This window comes from Hypanus sabinus, chromosome 15 (genome assembly GCF_030144855.1).
Source record: "Hypanus sabinus isolate sHypSab1 chromosome 15, sHypSab1.hap1, whole genome shotgun sequence".
Lineage (NCBI taxonomy): Eukaryota > Metazoa > Chordata > Chondrichthyes > Myliobatiformes > Dasyatidae > Hypanus > Hypanus sabinus.
This window is the reverse complement of record NC_082720.1, coordinates 91,276,596-91,300,203: the sequence shown is the minus strand read 5'-3', so window position 1 is coordinate 91,300,203 and position 23,608 is coordinate 91,276,596. Positions and strand designations below refer to the sequence as shown.

The window sequence follows — 23,608 nt, the reverse complement described above, 5'->3', positions numbered from 1 at the left end:
TTCACCTTTAACTCATGACCTCTAGTTGTAGTCCCAGCCAGCCTGAGTGGAAACAGCCTGTTTGCATTTACCCTATCTATACCCCCTCATCATTCTGTATTGTGCTCCAGAGATTAAATTCCTAACCTATTCAATCTTCCCTGATAATTCAGGTTTTCCAGTCTCAGCAACACCTTTGTAAGTTTTCTCTGCATTCTTTCAATCTACCTTTTGTAGGATTTTCTGCTCAAAAGAACACCAACGCCTTTGAATGGAAAATCCAACAACAGGTAGTGGATTCAGCCTAGCACGTCATGGGTAAAGCCCCACTAACCATTGAGTGCGTCTACTAAAAACTTTGCCATTGAAAATCAGCATCCATCACCACTCTTTTCTCACTGCTGCCATCAGGTGGCAGGTAGAGGAGACTCAGGACTTGCAGCACCAGGTTACTGCCCCTCAGCCTTCAGGCTCTTCAACGAAAGAGGATAACTACACTCATGCAAGAACTCTATTATCCTGTGTAACCCCCTGGGTCGCCTCAGGCTCGCTCAACTCGTTCTTGTCTAGGGGGAGCAGCCTTCGGCCCCGCCAAACTGGGTAATCAGCTGGTGTGGATGCTGTGTGAGGTCCCCGCCTCACCCAAAAACAAACAGTACACCATATGCGATTAAATGAGTACAATTTATAAAGGTTACTATAACTAAGTGATTAATAACGATACAGTATATATGAAGAGAAAATTAAAGAAAAGGCGCCAAACTTATCAAAGTCCAAACCACTTCGTGCACAGCCGTTGGAGCTCAATTTCTGAAGTCTTCTGGCCACCATTCGATCCTCTCCGAACTCCTCGACTCGCAGCTTAGGACCCTCCGAACTCCTCGACTCTCCAAACAGCTCAGGACCCTCCGAGTGGTCAACCAAGCACATCTAGCTTCATCCCCCCCTCCTCCTCGGAGAATCTCCCGGCCTCGGACCCCCCTTTGGGGTCCGATCCTCGTCCAGCTTAGAGCATGGCGTCCTCTCTCTCGACCCCCTCGCGCCGATCTGCCCAAAAGCCCGTCAACAAAAGCTTACAGACTCAGAAGAAAGAACATTAATCCCTATTTGGTTTACAAAGGAATACCATTCTCGTTATCAGTAAATTAGCATTCCTGCTGGTTAACAAAAAGAAGAAACCCTCTTTACACCTGTTATTTCATGCTTGTTATTTATTGCTAGTTATCTACATCTGCATTTGTACAGTTTGTTGTTCATTGATCCTGTTCAGTTACTGTTCTATAGATTTGCTAAGTCTGCCCGCAGGAAGAGAATCTCAGGGTTGTATGTGGTGACTCATATGTACTCTGATAATCAGCTTTTCTTTGAATTTTCAATCTTATTTACATCTTTCCTGTAGGTAGATGACCAAACCTGCACACAATACTCCAAATTAGGCCTCACCAATGTCTTACACAACCTCAACATAACATCCCATCTCTTTACTTGATCATCAAAAGCTTTCTTAACAACCCTATCTACATGTGACACCACTTTCAAAGAATTACGGACCTGTATTCCCAGATCCCTTTATTCTACCACACTCCTCAGTGCCCGACTGTTCACTGTGTCAGACCTACCAAAGTACAACACCTTGCACATGTCCACATTAACCGCCATCTGCCTTTTGCAGCCCATTTTTCCCACTGCCACATTGGGTAAAACCCTCCACCCAGCCACAACACCACATGGCCACAGGCAGGCAGAGATGAGGGTGCAGTACAGCCAAAGGCCATTCAGCCCTGCCATCCTCTGCTGATGTTTACCATCCACTCAAGCCACCACCCCCTGGTAAGCTGTTGGTATGACCGCCCCCCTGAGTGTGTCCAAACACTCCCACCCACTCCAGGTCCCACATCCCCACCGTCCTGGGAGACAGAAGCTATGCTTAACATATGAGAGTTTGATGGCTCTGGGCCTGTACTTGCTGGAAATTTCGAAAATTGAGGGGGCAATCTCATTAAAACCTATCGAATATTGAAAGGACTAGATGTGCAGAGAAGGTTTCCTATAGTGGGGGAATCTAGGACCAGAGGGCAGAGCCTCAGAATAGAGGGGCATCCATTTAGAACAGAGATGAGGAGGAATTTCTTTAAGAAGAGGATGGTGAATGTGTGGAATTCACTGCTACAGAAGCTGTGGAGGCCAAGTTACTGGGTATATTTAAAGTGGAGGTTGATAGGTTCTTGATTAGTCAAAGTTTCAAAGATTATGGGGAGAAGGCAGGAGAATGGGATTGAGAGAGATAATAAATCAGCCATGATGGAATGGTGGAGCAGACTTGATGGGTTGAATGGCTTAATATCAGTTCCTATACCGTATGGTTTAAGTCCCTCCTGAATTCCTTGTGGAATTTCTTGGAACAGTATTCTCTGGGTCTGGCCGTGGGAAGGAGACCCCGTCTGTTCCGGTTGCTGATGTGGGCCCCCTGTAAATTTCTGCAGCCTCCCTGTTACCCAGTGAGCTATACATAATCCAGTGATCAGGACTGCACTCTCAGCTCCATTTGGTCTCCTGAACACCCAGCCCTGCTCTGCTCCCTCTCCACGGTCAGGCTGACAGCCCCTGAGTGATGCTCTCAGGGCGAAAGGCCACCCCAGTCTCGTTTACCCTACCTTCCCCACAAGCTGTGCCGAGCACGTTGTCCTGAAACAAACCTGAGTGCTCGAGGGTCCGACAGCTCGCCGGGGCACCTTGATGTCAAAACCCCCCTTGGGGTCCTTCTCACCCTTGAGGCAGGGGTCGTTCGGGGGCTCCCGGCCACTCTCCCAGTCGCAGATGGTCTTGCGGATTGCCTGCAACACGCTGAGGGGGTGGGTGACATGTAGGGGTGTCAGACTCAGAGCACGTCCCATCACGTTCTGCACCCTCCCTCAAACCCACCCAGGGCCCCAATTAGCAGCTGTGCTCACAGATGGTCACTGTGAACGTGGGAGCCCCTCCCTCACTGACCAGACCCCTCCCCTCTTGCCTCCCACATGGGCCTTCAGACTGAACCCCAGGAGGGGCTGGTTAAGCACACCAGATCAGCTGACTCCAACGACCTCATCCACTTCAATTCACCACCCTCTTCACCTTCAGTGCTCCCATCTTCCTTCCACCCTCCTATCACAACCTCATAGCTACATGAGGGACTGGCCCTCGACTCCCTACCTACAACTCCCTTCTTCTCCTTCTCTCCCCTATACTTCCTCCCCACAACTCTCCTCCCTCCCTAACCCCACTCCTCTCCCTCTGTCTCTAAACCACTGCCCCCCATGAACTCCCTCCCAATTCCTCCCCTTTCCTCCATCCTATCCCAATCCCTTCCCATCACTACCTCCTCCTCCTGGCCCTCAACTTCCTCATCCCCTCTCTCCTCCTCCATCCATATCCTTTACCCCACCTTCTCTGTCCACACTTTATCCTCCCTCTTTGGTCCCTCAGTTCACTCCCTCCCCCAACCAACCCCTCTCCCCTCCCCTCATCTCTTGTACTCCCCCTCCTCCCCCTCCCCATCCACCACTGACCATCTGCACACCTCACCCATCTCCCCTCACCTCAAATCCAAGTGTCCCTTAACTCCTCTGCATTTCTCCTTCCTACCCCACCCTCCCTCCACCCTTCTCCCTCCCCCTCCTGTCCCCTCCCGCACCTGATGAGGACATTCTTCTTCTTGCGTGTGGCCTGTCGCAGAGGCTCCCTCAGGGTGACCTGGGCAAAGTCCTGCAGGGCAGCGTAGATGGTGTTGCGCACAGCCTGGTTGAAGACACTCTCCATTCGGCCCATCAGCACCTGCAGACCCTTGATCATCGCAATCACCTGTGCAGGAGGGGGCAACCAGGGGCACAGTCAGGGGAACGGATGGGAGTACAGACAGGGGCACCGTCATACCCACTGTCATTCCCACAGTCAGGGGCATGGTCATACCCACAGTCAGGGGCATGGTCATACCCACAGTCAGGGGCACTGTCATTCCCACAGTCAGGGGTACAGACAGGGCACCATCATACCCACAGTCAGGGGCACCATCATGCCCACAGTCAGGAGCACGGTCATACCCACAGTCAGGGGTACAGACAGGGCACCATCACGCCCACAGTCAGGGGCACGGTCATACCCACAGTCAGGGGCACCGTCATGCCCACAGTCAGGGGTACAGACAAGGGCACCATCATACCCACAGTCAGGAGCACGGTCATACCCACAGATGGGCACCGTCATGCTCACAGTCGGGCACCATCATACCCACAGTCAGGGGCACCATCATACCCACAGTCAGGGGCACCATCATACCCACAGTCAGGGGCACCGTCATGCCCACAGACAGGGGCACTGTCATTCCCACAGTCAGGGGCACCGTCATTCCCACAGTCAGGGGTACAGACGGGGCACTGTCATTCCCACAGTCAGGGGTACAGACAGGGCACCATCATGCCCACAGTCAGGGGCACGGTCATACCCACAGTCAGGGGCACCATCACGCCCACAGTCAGGGGCACGGTCATACCCACAGTCAGGGGCACCGTCATGCCCACAGTCAGGGGTACAGACAAGGGCACCATCATACCCACAGTCAGGAGCACGGTCATACCCACAGATGGGCACCGTCATGCTCACAGTCGGGCACCATCATACCCACAGTCAGGGGCACCATCATACCCACAGTCAGGGGCACCGTCATACCCACAGTCAGGGGCACCATCATACCCACAGTCAGGGGCACCATCATACCCACAGTCGGGCACCGTCATACCCACAGTCAGGGGCACCGTCATGCCCACAGACAGGGGCACTGTCATTCCCACAGTCAGGGGCACTGTCATTCCCACAGTCAGGGGTACAGACAGGGGCACCGTCATACCCACAGTCAGGGGCACTGTCACACCCACAGTCAGGGGCACCATCATACCCACAGACAGGGGCACCATCATACCCACAGTCAGGGGCACCATCATACCCACAGACAGGGGCACCATCATACCCACAGTCAGGGGCACGGTCATACCCACAGTCAGGGGCACTGTCATTCCCACAGTCAGGGGTACGGACAGGGGCACCGTCATACCCACAGTCAGGGGCACCATCATGCCCACAGTCGGGCACCATCATACCCACAGACAGGGGCACCATCATACCCACAATCAGGGGCACCATCATATCCACAGTCAGGGGCACCGTCATGCCCACAGTCGGGCACCATCATACCCACAGTCGGGCACCATCATACCCACAGACAGGGGCACCATCATACCCACAGTCAGGGGCACCGTCATACCCACAGTCAGGGGCACCGTCATACCCACAGTCAGGGGCACCGTCATGCCCACAGTCAGGGGTACAGACAGGGGCACCGTCATACCCACAGTCAGGGGTACAGACAGGGGCACCGTCATACCCACAGTCAGGGGCACCGTCATACCCACAGTCAGGGGCATCATCATACCCACAGTCAGGGGTACAGACAGGGGCACCGTCATACCCACAGTCAGGGGCACCGTCATACCCACAGTCAGGGGCACCGTCATACCCACAGTCAGGGGCACCGTCATACCCACAGTCAGGAGCACCGTCATACCCACAGTCAGGGGCACCGTCATGCCCACAGTCAGGGGCATGGTTATTCCCACAGTCAGAGGTACCGTCATACCCACAGTCAGGGGCACCGTCATTCCCACAGTCAGTGGTATAGACAGGGGCACCATCATACCCACAGTCAGGGGTACAGACAGGGGCACGGTCATACCCACAGTCAGGGGCACAGTCATTCCCACAGTCAGGGGTACAGACGGGGCACCGTCATACCCACAGTCAGGGGTACGGACAGGGGCACCGTCATACCCACAGTCAGGGGCACCGTCATACCCACAGTCAGGGGCACCGTCATACCCACAGTCAGGAGCACCGTCATACCCACAGTCAGGGGCACCGTCATGCCCACAGTCAGGGGCATGGTTATTCCCACAGTCAGAGGTACCGTCATACCCACAGTCAGGGGCACCGTCATTCCCACAGTCAGGGGTATAGACAGGGGCACCATCATACCCACAGTCAGGGGTACAGACAGGGGCACGGTCATACCCACAGTCAGGGGCACAGTCATTCCCACAGTCAGGGGTACAGACGGGGCACCGTCATACCCACAGTCAGGGGTACAGACAGGGGCACGGTCATACCCACAGTCAGGGGCACTGTCATTCCCACAGTCAGGGGTACAGACAGGGGCACCGTCATACCCACAGTCAGGGCTACAGACAGGGGCACTGTCATTCCCACAGTCAGGGGTACAGACAGGGCACCATCATACCCACAGTCAGGGGTACCGTCATACCCACAGTCAGGAGCACCGTCATTCCCACAGTCAGGAGCACGGTCATACCCACAGACAGGGGTACCGTCATACCCACAGTCAGGGGTACCACCATGCCCACAGTCAGGGGTACCGTCATTCCCACAGTCAGGGGCACCGTCATTCCCACAGTCAGCAGCACGGTCATACCCACAGTCAGGGGCACCGTGACGGTCAGGATGGGGAGAGATATATTGGGAAAGATTCTGAGGACCAGCGGGTGGAGTTTCCTCAGGAAAGGCGTGGGTTCTTGGGAATAGGGTGTTTCAGGAACTGAGTGGGATTCTCAGGAACAGGGAGGGTCTTGGGAGCAGGGAGAGTTTTCTCAGGAATGGGTGGAGGGATTCTCAGCAAAAGGGGTCTCGAGAACAGTGGGGTTTCTCGGGAAAGGAGAGGATTTTCTCAGGAATGGTGCAGGGTTTCAGGAATGAGAGGGAATAAGTGGAGGGTTTCTCAGGAATGGGAGGGTGGGTTCTTGGGAATGAGGGTTTCCTCAGAAATGGGGGGGTGTCCCAGAAACGGGGGTGTCTTTGGAGAGGGAGTTTCTTGAGGAGGGGGTCCTGGGAACTGGAGGAGGTCTCAGGAATGGAGGGATTCTCAGGAACAAGAGGGTGCTCTTGGGAACTGGGGGGGGGGTCTCAGAAATAGGGAGCTAGTTTCTTGGAAATGGAGGGGGGTTTTCTCAAGGACAGAGGGGGCCTCAGGAATGATGGGAGTTCTCAGGAAAGGACAGGAATATCTCAGAAATGGGGAAGGGTCTTGGGAAAGGGTTGGGGCCTTGGGAATGGGGAGGGGCCTCAAGAACAGGGCGGGGACTCTCAAAAAACAGAGAGGTTTCTCGGGAACGGAGGGGTTCTTGGGAACAGGGGTTTTCTCGGGAATGGGGTGGGTCTCAGAAATGGGGAGGGCTTCTCTGGAACAGACTGTGTTCTCAGGATTGGGGGTGGGGATTCTTGGGAATGGGGAAGGAGTTTCTCGGTAATTAGGAGGTGGCTCTCAGAAAGGGGAGGGTACTCGGGAATGGAAGGGAGGGTTCCCAAGAACAGGGGTGAGGGGGGATTCTCGGGAGTGGAAAGGGTGTTCTCAGGAATGAGGTTGGGTCTCTGAATGGGAAGGGTTTCTGAACAGGAACTGGAGGGGGAAATCTTGGGATGGGGAGGGGTTACTCAGTAACGGGGCGGGACCTCAGTAATGAGAAGGGGAGTTTCTCTGGAACATGGGGACTCGGGAACGGGTGTTCTTTGGAATGGGATGGGTCACAGAAACAGGCGGAGGCTCCTCAGGAACAGTGAAGATTACACGGGAACAGATGGGGCTTGGGAATGGGGAGGATTTCTTAGGAATGGAAAAGGGTCTCTGGACAGAGAGGGGTCTGAGAAGCGAAAGGGTTTCTCTGCCACAGGGAGAGGTCTCAGGAATGGGGTTAAAAACAAGGAGAGGTTTCTCGGGAATGGGGAAGGGTCTCGGTAGCAGAGTGGGCCTCATGAACAGGGTGGAGGTCTCAAAAATGGGGAAGGTTTCTCAGGAACAGGTGGGTTATCGGAAACGGGCAATGCTTGAGAATGGGGGTGGATCCTTGGGAATGGGATAGGGAGTCTCCAGTGCAGTGGGTTCTCCGGAACAGTGAGGTTTACTCGGGAATAGGATAGGGGCTTGGGAACAGGGAGAATTTCTTGGGAATGGGGTGCTCAGGAATGGAGAAGGGTCTCCGAACGGAGAGGCCAGTGAAAGGGGAAGGGCTTCGCCAGAGCAGGGAGGGGTATTCTCGGGAACAGGGAGGGATCTCGGAAATGTGGTTTCTTGGGAATGAGGTGAAATTCCCTGGAACTGGGGAGGTGGTTCTAGGGAATAGGGAGAGTTTTCTGAAGGACAGAGGGGTTTCTCAGGAATGGGGGTTCTTGGGAAAGGGGAGTTTTTTTTTCAGGAATGGGGAAGGCTCTGAATGGGAACGGGTCATGAAAGGGGTGGGGTTTCTCAGGAACGGGGGGAGTCTTGGAAACGTGGATGATGTCTCAGGAAAGGGGGGTATGGTCTCAGAAATGAGGGTGCCTTGGGAATGGGGCCCTCAGAAATGGGATGTCTCTGGAAAGAAGGTTTCAGGAATGGGATGTTTCGGGAGTCGAGAATGAGGCTCTCAAAATGGGGATATCTCTGCAACAGAGGGTCTCAAGAACAAGGCTTATCTCAGAAACAGAGGTGGGGTCAGGAATGGGGAGGTCTCGGGAATGGGAGCAGTCTTTGGACATGGGGGTCCTTGGGAACAGTAAATCTTGGAATGGAAGGGTTATTGGGAACAGAGGAGATCTAGTGAACAGTGTGCGCTCTCAGGACAAGGCGGGGGGGGTGTTCTCAGGAACGGGCTCTTGGGAACAGGGGTCGGAAATGGGGGGGGTTGGGAACGGGTGTCTTGGAAATGGGGGGGTTAGGAACGGGGGTCTTGGAAATGGGGGGGGTTGGGAATGAGGGTCGGAAATGGGGGGTTTGGGAAAGGGGGTCTCGGAAATGGGGGGGTTGGGAACGGGGGGGCTCGGAAATGGGGGGTTGGGAACGGGGGTCTCGGAAATGGGGGTTGGTAACGGGGGGCTTGGAAATGGGGGGTTTGGGAAAGGGGGTCTCGGAAATGGGGGGGGGTTGGGAACGGGGGTCTCGGCAGCAGCTGGAGTTCTGAGGAATGAGAGGCTCTCGGGAATGGGGGAGTTCTCAGGCACGGAGGGGGCCCGAGTGATGAGAAATAGATTGGTGAACAGGGAGAGGATGGGACCCAAGAGGCAGTGGTGAGATGACTGAGGATAGGAGGGCCATGAGAGATGGGCAAATTGTGTACATAGGGGGTGAGGAGGGAGAGGGGGAGAAGGAGGGAGGGGGAGAAGGAGGAAGGGATGCAGGGGGAGAGGCTGGAGGAGGGGGTTGCAGGGGAGAGGGCTGCAGGAGAGGGGAGAGGGGAGAGGGAGGGGAGAAGGATGTAGGAGGAGAGGGTGAGGGGAGGGAGTTGCCGGGGAGAGAGGGTGGGGAGAGGGAGGGGTGAGGGAAGAGGAGAGGGATGCAGGAGGAGAGGGTGAGGGGAGGGAGTTGCAGGGGAGAGGGTGGAGGAGGGTACTGCAGGGGGAGAGGGAAGGGGAGAAGGATGGAGGAGGAGAGTGTAAGGGGAGGGAGTTGCAGGGGGAGAGGGAGGGGGAGGGGTCAGAATGGAAACATTGAAGGGGGAACCTGAGGGAATTAGTGGGAGTGGAGTTTGGAGACTCCATCGACTCGCTCTCAGTATCTGTACCTAGTCCATCATCACCATTACCTCGACCAGCGCAAACTTCTCCTCGCTGGTATAGTTATAGCGAGTGGCTCGTTCGTACTCCTCCGCCGTGCCGGGGCAGTCCTTGTTGCAGAATTTATCCGTGGGGTGCACCAACTTCCAAGAATACTGGAAAAGGAGATGCATTACTCACCAAGACCGAGACAAACACTAACGACCTGTGGTTAGTGGGTTTCTGTCCAGGGACAGACACTCACTCTCTCCACACCCACCTACCTGGGGACACTACAAGAGTGGGGTAAGAGGGTTCCCAACACCTCTCACACCATCCACGAGATGCCTCATCGAGGGGCATAACTTGCTGATTGGAGGAAAGTATCAGGGGATGTCAGAAGTATGTTTTATTTAACAGAGTGCTGAGTGTGTGGAACACACTGCCGGGGCGGTGGGAGAGGCAGATACAGTAGGGACGTGTAAGACACTCTGAGATATGCACGTGGATGATAGAAAAATGGAGGGTTATGTGGGAGGCAATCAGAATCAGGTTTAATATCACTGGTATATGTCGTGAAATTTGTTAACTTTGCAGCAGCAGTACTATGCGATACATAATAACGGGAAATAAATAGGTAAATCAGTAAATCATTAAAGTATACATGTGTATATTAAATAGTTAAATTGAAAATGGAGCAAAAACAGAAATAATATATATTTTTTAAAAGTTAGATAGTGTTCAAGGGTTCAATGCCCATTTAGGAATCGTTTGGCAGAGGGGAAGAAGCTGTTCCTGAATCACTGAGCGTGTGCCTTCAGGCTTCTGTAGCTCCTCTCTGATGGTAACAGTGAGAAAAGGGCTTGCCCTGGGTCATGGAGGTCCTTAATAATGGATGCTGCCTTCCTGAAGCACAGTTCCTTGAATATGTCTTGAACACTACGGAGGCTAATACCCCCAGATGGAGCTGACTAATCTTACAACCCTCTGCAGCTTCTTTCGGTCCTGTGCAGTAGCCCCTCACCAACTCTCCCCTTTACAGACAGTCATGCAGCCTGTCAGAATGCTCTCCATGGTACATCGATAAAAGTTTTCCAGTGTTTTCCGTGACAAACCAAAACTCCGGTGTGGGGGGAGAGATCCTATGTGGGGGGTGAAATCCGATGTGTAGGGGGAGAGATCCTGTGTGGGGGGTGAGGTCCGGTGTGGGGGTGATGAGATCCGGTGTAGGGGGTACAAAATCCCTTGTGGGGTGAGAGATCCGGTGTGGGGGTGATGAGATCCGGTGTGGGGGGTACAAAATCCTTTGTGGGGTGAGAGATCCGGTGTGGGGGTGATGAGATCCGGTGTGGGGGTGAGAGATCCTGTGTGGGGGGTACAAAATCCCTTGTGGGGTGAGAGATCCTGTGTGGGGGTGATGAGATTCAGTGTGGGGTGAGAGATCTGGTGTGGGGGGTATGAAATCCCTTGTGGGGGGTGAGATCTGGTGTGGGGTGAGAGATCCGGTGTGGGGTGAGAGATCCAGTGTGGGGGGTATGAAATCCCTTGTGGGGGGTGAGATCCGGTGTGGGGGTGATGAGATTCAGTGTGGGGTGAGAGATCCTGTGTGGGGGGTATGAAATCCCTTGTGGGGGGAGAGATCCAGTGTGGGGTGAGAGATCCTGTGTGGGGGGAGAGATCCGGTGTGGGGTGATGAGGTCCGGTGTGGGGGTGATGATCCCTTGTGGGGGCAGAGATCCTTTGTGGGGGTGATGAGATCCGGTGTGGGGGTGATGAGATCTGGTGTGGGGGGTGAGATCCGGTGGGGTGATGAGATCCGGTGTGGGGGGAGAGATCCGGTGTGGGGTGATGAGATCCGGTGTGGGGGGAGAGATCGGGTGTGGGGTGATGAGATCCGGTGTGGGGTGATGAGATCCGGTGTGGGGTGATGAGATCCGGTGTGGGGGTGATGATCCCTTGTGGGGGCAGAGATCCTTTGTGGGGGTGATGAGATCCGGTGTGGGGGGAGAGATCCGGTGTGGGGTGATGAGATCCGGTGTGGGGGGAGAGATCCGGTGTGGGGTGATGAGATCCGGTGTGGGGTGATGAGATCCGGTGTGGGGGTGATGATCCCTTGTGGGGGCAGAGATCCTTTGTGGGGGTGATGAGATCCGGTGTGGGGGGAGAGATCCGGTGTGGGGTGATGAGATCCGGTGTGGGGGGAGAGATCCGGTGTGGGGTGATGAGATCCGGTGTGGGGTGATGAGATCCGGTGTGGGGGTGATGATCCCTTGTGGGGGCAGAGATCCTTTGTGGGGGTGATGAGATCCGGTGTGAGGGTGATGAGATCCGGTGTGGGGTGATGAGATCCGGTGTGGGGTGATGAGATCCGGTGTGGGGGTGATGATCCCTTGTGGGGGCAGAGATCCTTTGTGGGGGTGATGAGATCCGGTGTGAGGGTGATGAGATCCGGTGTGGGGTGATGAGATCCGGTGTGGGGTGATGAGATCCGGTGTGGGGGTGATGATCCCTTGTGGGGGCAGAGATCCTTTGTGGGGGTGATGAGATCTGGTGTGGGGGGAGAGATCTGGTGTGGGGGTGATGAGATCCGGTGTGGGGGGAGAGATCTGGTGTGGGGTTGATGAGATCCGGTGTGGGGGGAGAGATCTGGTGTGGGGGTGATGAGATCCGGTGTGGGGGGAGATCCGGTGTGGGGGTGATGAGATCCGGTGTGGGGGTGATGAGATCCGGTGTGGGGTGATGAGATCCGGTGTGGGGGTGATGAGATCCGGTGTGGGGTTGATGAGATCTGGTGTGGGGGGAGAGATCTGGTGTGGGGGTGATGAGATCTGGTGTGGGGGGAGAGATCTGGTGTGGGGGTGATGAGATCCGGTGTGTGGGGGGAGATCTGGTGTGGGGGTGATGAGATCCGGTGTGGGGGGAGAGATCCGGTGTGGGGGGAGAGATCTGGTGTGGGGGTGATGAGATCCGGTGTGGGGGTGATGAGATCCAGTGTGGGGGTGATGAGATCCGGTGTGGGGGTGATGAGATCCGGTGTGGGGGGAGAGATCTGGTGTGGGGGTGATGAGATCCGATGTGTGGGGAGAGATCCGGTGTGGGGGTGATGAGATCCGGTGTGGGGGTGATGAGATCCGGTGTGGGGGGAGAGATCCGGTGTGGGGGTGATGAGGTCCGGTGTGGGGGCGTTGAGATCCGGTGTGGGGGTGATGAGATCCGGTGTGGGGGTGATGAGATCCGGTTTGAGGGTGATGAGATCTGGTGTGGGGGGAGAGATCTGGTGTGGGGGTGATGAGATCTGGTGTGGGGTGATGAGATCCGGTGTGGGGGTGATGATCCCTTGTGGGGGCAGAGATCCTTTGTGGGGGTGATGAGATCCGGTGTGGGGGTGATGAGATCTGGTGTGGGGGCAGAGATCCTTTGTGGGGGTGCTGAGATCCGGTGTGGGGGTGATGAGATCTGGTGTGGGGGGTGAGATCCGGTGTGGGGTGATGAGATCCGGTGTGGGGGTGATGAGATCCGGTGTGGGGGTGATGATCCCTTGTGGGGGCAGAGATCCTTTGTGGGGGTGATGAGATCCGGTGTGGGGGTGATGAGATCCGGTGTGGGGGGAGAGATCCAGTGTGGGGGTGATGAGATCTGGTGTGGGGGGAGAGATCCGGTGTGGGGGTGATGAGATCTGGTGTGGGGGGAGAGATCCAGTGTGGGGGTGATGAGATCCGGTGTGGGGGGAGAGATCCAGTGTGGGGGTGATGAGATCCGGTGTGGGGGGAGAGATCCAGTGTGGGGGTGATGAGATCTGGTGTGGGGGGAGAGATCCGGTGTGGGGTGATGAGATCCAGTGTGGGGGGAGAGATCCGGTGTGGGGTGATGAGATCCGGTGTGGGGGTGATGATCCCTTGTGGGGGCAGAGATCCTTTGTGGGGGTGATGAGATCCGGTGTGGGGGTGATGAGATCTGGTGTGGGGGGAGAGATCTGGTGTGGGGGTGATGAGATCCGGTGTGGGGGGAGAGATCTGGTGTGGGGGTGATGAGATCCGGTGTGGGGGGAGAGATCTGGTGTGGGGGTGATGAGATCCGGTGTGGGGGGAGAGATCCAGTGTGGGGGTGATGAGATCCGGTGTGGGGGGAGAGATCCGGTGTGGGGGTGATGAGATCCGGTGTGGGGGGAGATCCGGTGTGGGGGTGATGAGATCCGGTGTGGGGGTGATGAGATCCGGTGTGGGGGGAGGGATCTGGTGTGGGGGTGATGAGATCCGATGTGTGGGGAGAGATCCGGTGTGGGGGTGATGAGATCCGGTGTGGGGGGAGAGATCTGGTGTGGGGGTGATGAGATCCGGTGTGGGGGTGATGAGATCCGGTGTGGGGGGAGAGATCCGGTGTGGGGGGAGAGATCTGGTGTGAGGGGAGAGATCTGGTGTGGGGGTGATGAGATCCGGTGTGGGGGGAGAGATCCGGTGTGGGGTGATGAGATCCGGTGTGGGGTGAGAGATCCAGTGTGGGGGGTATGAAATCCCTTGTGGGGGGTGAGATCCGGTGTGGGGGTGATGAGATTCAGTGTGGGGTGAGAGATCCTGTGTGGGGGGTATGAAATCCCTTGTGGGGGGTGAGATCCAGTGTGGGGTGAGAGATCCTGTGTGGGGGGAGAGATCCGGTGTGGGGTGATGAGGTCCGGTGTGGGGGTGATGATCCCTTGTGGGGGCAGAGATCCTTTGTGGGGGTGATGAGATCCGGTGTGGGGGTGATGAGATCTGGTGTGGGGGGTGAGATCCGGTGGGGTGATGAGATCCGGTGTGGGGGGAGAGATCCGGTGTGGGGTGATGAGATCCGGTGTGGTGGGAGAGATCGGGTGTGGGGTGATGAGATCCGGTGTGGGGTGATGAGATCCGGTGTGGGGTGATGAGATCCGGTGTGGGGGTGATGATCCCTTGTGGGGGCAGAGATCCTTTGTGGGGGTGATGAGATCCGGTGTGGGGGGAGAGATCCGGTGTGGGGTGATGAGATCCGGTGTGGGGGGAGAGATCCGGTGTGGGGTGATGAGATCCGGTGTGGGGTGATGAGATCCGGTGTGGGGGTGATGATCCCTTGTGGGGGCAGAGATCCTTTGTGGGGGTGATGAGATCCGGTGTGGGGGGAGAGATCCGGTGTGGGGTGATGAGATCCGGTGTGGGGGGAGAGATCCGGTGTGGGGTGATGAGATCCGGTGTGGGGTGATGAGATCCGGTGTGGGGGTGATGATCCCTTGTGGGGGCAGAGATCCTTTGTGGGGGTGATGAGATCCGGTGTGGGGGTGATGATCCCTTGTGGGGGCAGAGATCCTTTGTGGGGGTGATGAGATCCGGTGTGAGGGTGATGAGATCCGGTGTGGGGTGATGAGATCCGGTGTGGGGTGATGAGATCCGGTGTGGGGGTGATGAGATCCGGTGTGGGGGTGATGATCCCTTGTGGGGGCAGAGATCCTTTGTGGGGGTGATGAGATCTGGTGTGGGGGGAGAGATCTGGTGTGGGGGTGATGAGATCCGGTGTGGGGGGAGAGATCTGGTGTGGGGTTGATGAGATCCGGTGTGGGGGGAGAGATCTGGTGTGGGGGTGATGAGATCCGGTGTGGGGGGAGAGATCCGGTGTGGGGGTGATGAGATCCGGTGTGGGGGTGATGAGATCCGGTGTGGGGGGAGATCCGGTGTGGGGGTGATGAGATCCGGTGTGGGGGTGATGAGATCCGGTGTGGGGTTGATGAGATCTGGTGTGGGGGGAGAGATCTGGTGTGGGGGTGATGAGATCTGGTGTGGGGGGAGAGATCTGGTGTGGGGGTGATGAGATCCGGTGTGTGGGGGGAGATCTGGTGTGGGGGTGATGAGATCCGGTGTGGGGGGAGAGATCTGGTGTGGGGGTGATGAGATCCGGTGTGGGGGTGATGAGATCCAGTGTGGGGGTGATGAGATCCGGTGTGGGGGTGATGAGATCCGGTGTGGGGGGAGAGATCTGGTGTGGGGGTGATGAGATCCGATGTGTGGGGAGAGATCCGGTGTGGGGGTGATGAGATCCGGTGTGGGGGTGATGAGATCCGGTGTGGGGGGAGAGATCCGGTGTGGGGGTGATGAGGTCTGGTGTGGGGGCGTTGAGATCCGGTGTGGGGGTGATGAGATCCGGTTTGAGGGTGATGAGATCTGGTGAGGGGGGAGAGATCTGGTGTGGGGGTGATGAGATCTGGTGTGGGGTGATGAGATCCGGTGTGGGGGTGATGATCCCTTGTGGGGGCAGAGATCCTTTGTGGGGGTGATGAGATCCGGTGTGGGGGTGATGAGATCCGGTGTGGGGGTGATGAGATCTGGTGTGGGGGCAGAGATCCTTTGTGGGGGTGCTGAGATCCGGTGTGGGGGTGATGAGATCTGGTGTGGGGGTGATGAGATCCGGTGTGGGGTGATGAGATCCGGTGTGGGGGTGATGAGATCCGGTGTGGGGGTGATGATCCCTTGTGGGGGCAGAGATCCTTTGTGGGGGTGATGAGATCCGGTGTGGGGGTGATGAGATCCGGTGTGGGGGGAGAGATCCAGTGTGGGGGTGATGAGATCCGGTGTGGGGGGAGAGATCCAGTGTGGGGGTGATGAGATCTGGTGTGGGGGGAGAGATCCGGTGTGGGGTGATGAGATCCAGTGTGGAGGGAGAGATCCGGTGTGGGGTGATGAGATCCGGTGTGGGGGTGATGATCCCTTGTGGGGGCAGAGATCCTTTGTGGGGGTGATGAGATCCGGTGTGGGGGTGATGAGATCTGGTGTGGGGGGAGAGATCTGGTGTGGGGGTGATGAGATCCGGTGTGGGGGGAGAGATCTGGTGTGGGGGTGATGAGATCCGGTGTGGGGGGAGAGATCTGGTGTGGGGGTGATGAGATCCGGTGTGGGGGGAGAGATCCAGTGTGGGGGTGATGAGATCCGGTGTGGGGGGAGAGATCCGGTGTGGGGGTGATGAGATCCGGTGTGGGGGGAGATCCGGTGTGGGGGTGATGAGATCCGGTGTGGGGGTGATGAGATCCGGTGTGGGGGTGATGAGATCCGGTGTGGGGGGAGGGATCTGGTGTGGGGGTGATGAGATCCGATGTGTGGGGAGAGATCCGGTGTGGGGGTGATGAGATCCGGTGTGGGGGGAGAGATCTGGTGTGGGGGTGATGAGATCCGGTGTGGGGGTGATGAGATCCGGTGTGGGGGGAGAGATCCGGTGTGGGGGGAGAGATCTGGTGTGAGGGGAGAGATCTGGTGTGGGGGTGATGAGATCCGGTGTGGGGGGAGAGATCCGGTGTGGGGTGATGAGATCCGGTGTGGGGGTGATGAGATCTGGTGTGGGGGTGATCAGATCAGGTGTGGGGGTGATGATCCCTTGTGGGGGCAGAGATCCTTTGTGGGGGTGATGAGATCTGGTGTGGGGGTGATGAGATCTGGTGTGGGGGGAGAGATCTGGTGTGGGGGTGATGAGATCCGGTGTGGGGGGAGAGATCTGGTGTGGGGGTGATGAGATCCGGTGTGGGGGGAGAGATCTGGTGTGGGGGTGATGAGATCCGGTGTGGGGTGAGAGATCTGGTGTGAGGGGAGAGATCTGGTGTGGGGGTGATGAGATCCGGTGTGGGGGGAGAGATCTGCTGTGGGGGTGATGAGATCCGGTGTGGGGGGAGAGATCCGGTGTGGGGGTGATGAGATCCGGTGTGGGGGGAGAGATCCGGTGTGAGGGTTGAGGAGATCCGGTGTGGGGTGATGAGATCCGGTGTGGGGGGAGAGATCCGGTGTGGGGGGAGAGATCTGGTGTGAGGGTTGAGGAGCTGCAGTGGAGGGGAATGGAGGGAAGGGAGTGGGATTGACACAACACTCACCACTTCCATGACGTGGGTGCTCCACTTGGAGAGAAGCTGCAGACCCCGCAGTGCCAGGTCAAACAATTCCCGGTATTCCTCATCAGACTTCTGGCTGTCCAGCCCAGAGCCCGTCACCACCTGCAGAGAGAGGGTGAATACTTTATTCGTGAATGTACTTTGAGCTCTGAGCTTGGACAGGCCAGGATAAAGGGTACAAGCAGATGGAATCAGTTTGAATGACTGGGCTGAAAAGCCTGTTCTTCTGGTTGAACAGGGAAACATTTGAGAGGGGTGACAGGTCACCAATAAAACACACAGGTGCTGTGGACAGGACAGCCGACTGGGCTGTGGTCTGGCCGGGGGACTCACCTCGCTGTTGCTGTACCGCGCCAGCTCAGAGATGAAGCGGATATGGTCGTCGCGGATGTGAACCATCTGTTCGCAGATGTTGTACTGCGGGCTGCTGCTTGCCTGTGTGCATGTCCACCTGCGTGGATAGACAGTGTTACACAGGTCAACAGACAGTGTTACACGGGCTGGGAGTGTGGGCTGGCAGACAGACAGTGTTACACAGGCCAGGAGAATGGGCCGGTGGACAGACAGTGTTACACAGGCTAGGAGCACGGGCCAGCGGACAGTGTTACACAGGCTGGAAGCACGGGCCAGTGGACAGACAGCATTACAGAGGCTGGGGAACAGTGTTATGCAGGCCAGGAGAACAAGCTAGTAGACAGAGAGCGTTACACAGGCCAGGAAAACGGGCTAGTTACACAGACTAGGGGCACGGGCCAATGTACCGACAGCATTACACAGGCCAGGGGACAGACAGTGTTATACAGGCCAAGAGTGTGGGCCAGCAGACAGACAGCATTACACAGGCCAGGGGACAGACAGTGTTACACAGGCCAGGAGTGTGGGCCGGCAGACCAACAGCATTACACAGGCCAGGAGAACGGGCCAGTGGACAGACAGTATTACACAGACCAGGAGAACTGACCAGCAGACAAACTGTGTTACACAGGCCAGGAGTGGGGCCGGCAGACAGATGATGTTACACAGGGTGGGAGAATGGGCCTGTTACACAGTGCAGGCAAACATACTAATTACAGGCCTTGACTTGAGGGGATGGAGAGAGGGATGTCTCTCACAGAGAGTTCTGTCAGCGCAGAACACCCCCACATAACCTGGGACACCAGTGGAAGCAGGAAACTTCAGGGGTGTGTTCGTGGGCTGTGGGCGTTGTTTTGGCAGATGCGGCACATATCCACGGGTTGTGGAGGGGATTCAGGGGGGTAGGGAGACTCGGAGATGGGGGAGAGTGTCTATGGGCTGTGGGCGTTGTTTTGGCAGATGCGGCATATCCACGGATTGTGGAGGGGATTCAGGGGGTGTGGTGAACTATGTGCCTGTCTGGACGCCCCCTGCTGACTGCTCCTGTGGCTCCTCCCACAGGCCCCTGTATAAAGGCGATCTGAGGCCTGACGCTCGGCCTCAGTCTCCAGGACATAGTATGATGGACACTCACTCCTGGTTCCTTCTTCCAGTCAATAAAAGCCGATATCTCGCCTTACGTCTCAGTGTGAGTTATTGATGGTGCATCGGAGGGGTAGGGAGACTCGGTGATGGGGGAGAGTGTCTATGGGCTGTGGGCGTTGTTTTGGCAGATGCGGCACATATCCACGGGTTGTGGAGGGGATTCAGGGGGGTAGGGAGACTCGGTGATGGGGGACAGTGTCTATGGGCTGTGGGCGTTGTTTTGGCAGATGCGGCACATATCCACGGGTTGTGGAGGGGATTCAGGGGGGTAGGGAGACTCGGTGATGGGGGACAGTGTCTATGGGCTGTGGGCGTTGTTTTGGCAGCTGCGGCACATATCCACGGGTTGTGGAGGGGATTCAGGGGGGTAGGGAGACTCGGTGATGGGGGAAAGTGTCTATGGGCTGTGAAAGGGGGAGTCAGTGATGGTGGAGAGTGTCTGTGGACTGTGGGAGGGGATTCAGTGGGTGGGGGGAGTCAATGATGGGGAGAGTTTCTGTGGGTTATGGGAGAGGACAGTGGGTGGGGGGAGTCAGTGTTGGGGAGAGTGTCTGTGGGCTGTGGGAGGGGATTCAGTGGGTGGGGGGAGAGTGTGGGCTGTGGGAGGGGATTCAGTGGGTGGGGGGAGTCAATGATGGGGAGAGAGTCTGTGGGCTGTGGGAGGGGATTCAGTGGGTGGGGGGAGAGTGTCTGTGAGCTGTGGGAGGGGATTCAGTGGGTGGGGGGAGAGAGTCTGTGGGCTGTGGGAGGGGATTCAGTGGGTGGGGGGAGAGTGTCTGTGGGCTGTGGGAGGGGATTCAGTGGGTGGGGGGAGAGTGTCTGTGGGCTGTGGGAGGGGATTCAGTGGGTGGGGGGAGAGTGTCTGTGGGCTGTGGGAGGGAATTCAGTGGGTGGGGGGAGAGTGTCTGTGGGCTGTGGGAGGGGATTCAGTGGGTGGGGGGAGAGTGTCTGTGGGCTGTGGGAGGGAATTCAGTGGGTGGGGGGAGAGTGTCTGTGGGCTGTGGGAGGGGATTCAGTGGGTGGGGGGAGAGTGTCTGTGGGCTGTGGTAGGGGATTCAGTGGGTGGGGGGAGAGTGTCTGTGGGCTGTGGGAGGGGATTCAGTGGGTGGGGGGAGAGTGTCTGTGGGCTGTGGGAGGGGATTCAGTGGGTGGGGGGAGAGTGTCTGTGAGCTGTGGGAGGGGATTCAGTGGGTGGGGGGAGAGTGTCTGTGGGCTGTGGGAGGGGATTCAGTGGGTGGGGGGAGAGTGTCTGTGAGCTGTGGGAGGGGATTCAGTGGGTGGGGGGAGAGTGTCTGTGGGCTGTGAGACTTGCGAATGCGAGGAATGTTTTGACTGTTGGGAGCCGAGTGTCTGCAGGGAGGATTGAGGTGGGGAGTTCCCACCCCAGTTGAGGAGGGCACTGGGGCCCTTCAGAAGCCCTTGGTCTGACCCATTCGTTGCCACACCTTCTCATCTGCAGTACCTCGCTCCAACATCTCAGCAACAGGACAGACAAGACGCTCAGCTGAAGGAGGGAGTCCGACCTCAGCCCCTTCCTGCTCCAAAAGGCCTCCCACTGGGAATCGTGTGAGTGGGTGAGATGGAGTAGGATGGGGGCCTCGGTGCAGCAGCACAGGGTACATTAGGGCTTTTGCTCCCCCCCCTTGGCGCGGCGGCGAGGGCTGAGGCACAGGGTACATTAGGGCTTGCACTCACTTGGACCTGTTCTCCTCATAGTGAGCACTGGTCTTAATGTATCTGGCCAGCTCTATCTGCATGTCTCCAAACAGCGGCACCACCTGCAACTGCTACAACAGAGGAGAGAGGGGAGGGGGTGAAACACACCGACCTCGGCCCCCACAGAGCCCTGTACCACCCCCGAGGGATCCCCCGACTCGTCACACCGGGGACCAGCACAAACCAGGCTACCCTCCCACGGGCTCCCCTAAACTCCACTCCACGGGATCTTGCCCCCTCCCTTGCAGAGGGTTTTCCTCATCTCTCCCATCTGCACAATCTGCTGTGTTCAAAACCAATTCGTTTGTACCTCACCGAACACCCCAGCAAAGCGCAGTCAGGAGTCTGAGTGGATTTTGTATGTCACCAAAGACTCTCGTAAATGTCTGCAGACGTACTGTGGGGAGCAGTCTGACTGGCTGCATTCCTGTCTCATACGGTGAGGTTACTGCACAAGATTGGAAACAGTTGCAGAAAGTTGTAAACTCAGCCAGCTCCATCACGGGCACTGGCCTCCCCAGCATCAGGGACACCTTCAAAAGGAGATGCCTCAAAAAGGCAACACCCAGCATTAAGGACCCCCATTAACCAGGACGTGCCCTCTTCTCATTGCTACCATTGAGGAGGAGGTACAAGAGCCTGAAGACGCACACTCAACGATTCAGGAACAGCTTCTTCCCCTCGGCCATCAGCTTTCTGAATGGACAATGAACCCACGAACACGTCCTCACTATTTTGCTCCCTTTTTGCACCACTTATTTAATTCTTTATATTTCTAATTGCAACTTATAGTACTTTTGCACGTACTACACAAAACAACAAATTTTTACATTTGTCAATGACAATAAACCTGATTTTGATTTTGAACCTGATTTCTGAATTTGAAATCCAAGACTGAATTTTGATTCTGATTCTGAAATCACACACTCATTGTTTTAGGAACAGCATCCTCCCTTCGTCATTGGATCACACTGTTCCTTTTTAGTGCTGTTTATTAATTTTTGTGGCTTTTAATGATTTTTAAGTCTTTGCACTGTACTGTTACCACCAAATAACAAATTTCATGAACTGTTGGACAGCGTTAATAAACCTGATTCTGACCGGCAGAGGAAGACTTCCCAAACTCTGGACGGATCCAGACTCCCTGCTCTCAGTCTCCAGGCCTGTTGTCGCAGACCATTCAAATGAGGCAACTCGGCCCCTTGAGTTTTCCTTCGCTTCAGCTGCTGCCAGTTCCATCCACCTCCCACCCCGTGAATGCACACATCCAAACACGTCACAGGGGACAGAAACTGCAACGTGGCTGTCAAAACTCCCCAACGCATCACCAACACCAGCTTACCTGCCTTCAAGGTCAAATATAGAGAAAGGGGCCAGTAACATCATAAAGGATCGCACCCACCCTGCTCATGGACTGTTTGCCCCACTCCCATCAGGGAAGAGGCCATGTAGCATCCACATCAGGACCAACAGACTCAAAATCAGTGACTTTCCCCAAGCAGTGCACTAACCCACCGCTCCACACTCCCAAACACCACTACTTTATCATTTCCTGTCAGACACTCCTGAGCCTAGTGTCACTTTATAGACATACAATCTGTGTATATAAGCTATTTTATATTTTTATATTTACTGTTTTTTCTAACCATTGTGTTCTTTATCTTATCAGGTGTTTTTGTGCCCCTTTAGATCCAGAGCAACAGTTTACACGTGTGCACTGGAAATGACATTAACCAGTCCAGAAACTTGGTCTGCCAAGCTGGCAGTGAGCGAGGTGTTGGGGATTTAACTCACTGTCCTCTTCTTCGTCAGGCGTTCCACTCTCCCTTCCACCCACCCGCTTGTCCCCTTCAAATCTGAATCAGGTTTCGTATCACTGGCATATGTTGTCAAATCAGTTGTTTTGTGGCAGCAGTACATTGCGATAATAAACTATAAATTACAATAAGAAACACTCTAGGCATAACAAATTAAATTAAATGGTAATGCAAAGAGAGGAAAAAAGTAGTAAGGTGGTGTTGGTGGGTTCACTGTCCATTTAGAAAGGTGGAGGGGAAGAAGCTGTTCCTGAAACTCTGAATGTGTGTCTTCAGACTCCTGTACCTCCTCTCTGATGGCAGCAAAGAGGGCACGTCCTGGGTGGGGGGGGGTCCTGAATGATAGATGCAGCCTCTCTGAGGCATTGCCTTTTGAAGGTGTCCTCGATGCTGGGGAGGCCAGTGCCCGTGATGGAGCTGACTAAGTTTACAATTTCTACAGCTTTTTCTGATCCTGTGCAGTGGCCCCTCCACACCAGACAGGGATGTAGCCAGTCAGAATGCTCTCCATGGTACACCTGTCAAAATTTGCAGAGGTCTTTCGTGACGTACCAAATTGCCTCAAGCTCCTGAAGAAGCCCTCCCACTCCCTCCACCCTCAGTCCTTTGAAAGGGGGTGGGGACTCCTGGAATTTACCTCCCCTACTGCTCCCACCCACCACAGGGTCAGTGAACAACAATGGGATCTTGCTGTCTTGCTATCAAGCAGTGAACCCTGGTGGGAGTAGAGGAGGAGAGCGGTGGGGGAGAGAGGGAGATTCGGGTGGTGGGGGGAGGAATCTCTTCTTGTGGGTGCCTGGGCCTTGGAATGCCTGCGGCCGGAGGGAGACGGCTGCCCCCTGCCTCACCCGGAAGAACTTGTCAATTTTGCTCAAGTTGATGCGGCGTTTGGCGTCCAGTTTGTAGATATTGCTGATGTTGCCGTCCATGAGGTAGAGGCCAAAACCCATCACCTGGCAAGAGGGAGGGGCAGAGTTAGCACCCATCCAGAGACACCCCCCACCCTCCACCATCAGTTCCACTCATGGAACTTCTCCCTCCACCCATCTGTCCTCCCTCCCTCTCTCCTCCTCTCTCCATGTGTCTTCCTCTTCCTCCCTCTCTCTCCCTCCCTACT

The 23,608-nt window shown here is 56.1% G+C and overlaps 1 protein-coding gene across 7 annotated transcripts in view; it reads right to left on the bottom strand.

Moving 5' to 3' along the window:
* Positions 1 to 23,608, bottom strand: part of cyfip2 (cytoplasmic FMR1 interacting protein 2) — a 180,223-nt gene that overhangs the window by 106,602 nt on the left and 50,013 nt on the right. For 5 of the 7 annotated variants that reach the window (XM_059990728.1, XM_059990727.1, XM_059990726.1 and 2 more), the window contains 7 exons: positions 23,340 to 23,444; positions 20,654 to 20,745; positions 17,792 to 17,909; positions 17,441 to 17,560; positions 9,636 to 9,761; positions 3,653 to 3,819; positions 2,676 to 2,823 (listed from right to left, as the gene is read on the bottom strand). In XM_059990728.1, coding sequence (XP_059846711.1) covers positions 2,676 to 2,823; positions 3,653 to 3,819; positions 9,636 to 9,761; positions 17,441 to 17,560; positions 17,792 to 17,909; positions 20,654 to 20,745; positions 23,340 to 23,444 — 876 coding nt within the window. The remainder of the gene's footprint in view (positions 1 to 2,675; positions 2,824 to 3,652; positions 3,820 to 9,635; positions 9,762 to 17,440; positions 17,561 to 17,791; positions 17,910 to 20,653; positions 20,746 to 23,339; positions 23,445 to 23,608) is intronic. The other 2 variants (XM_059990730.1, XM_059990732.1) reach the window with 1 other exon arrangement.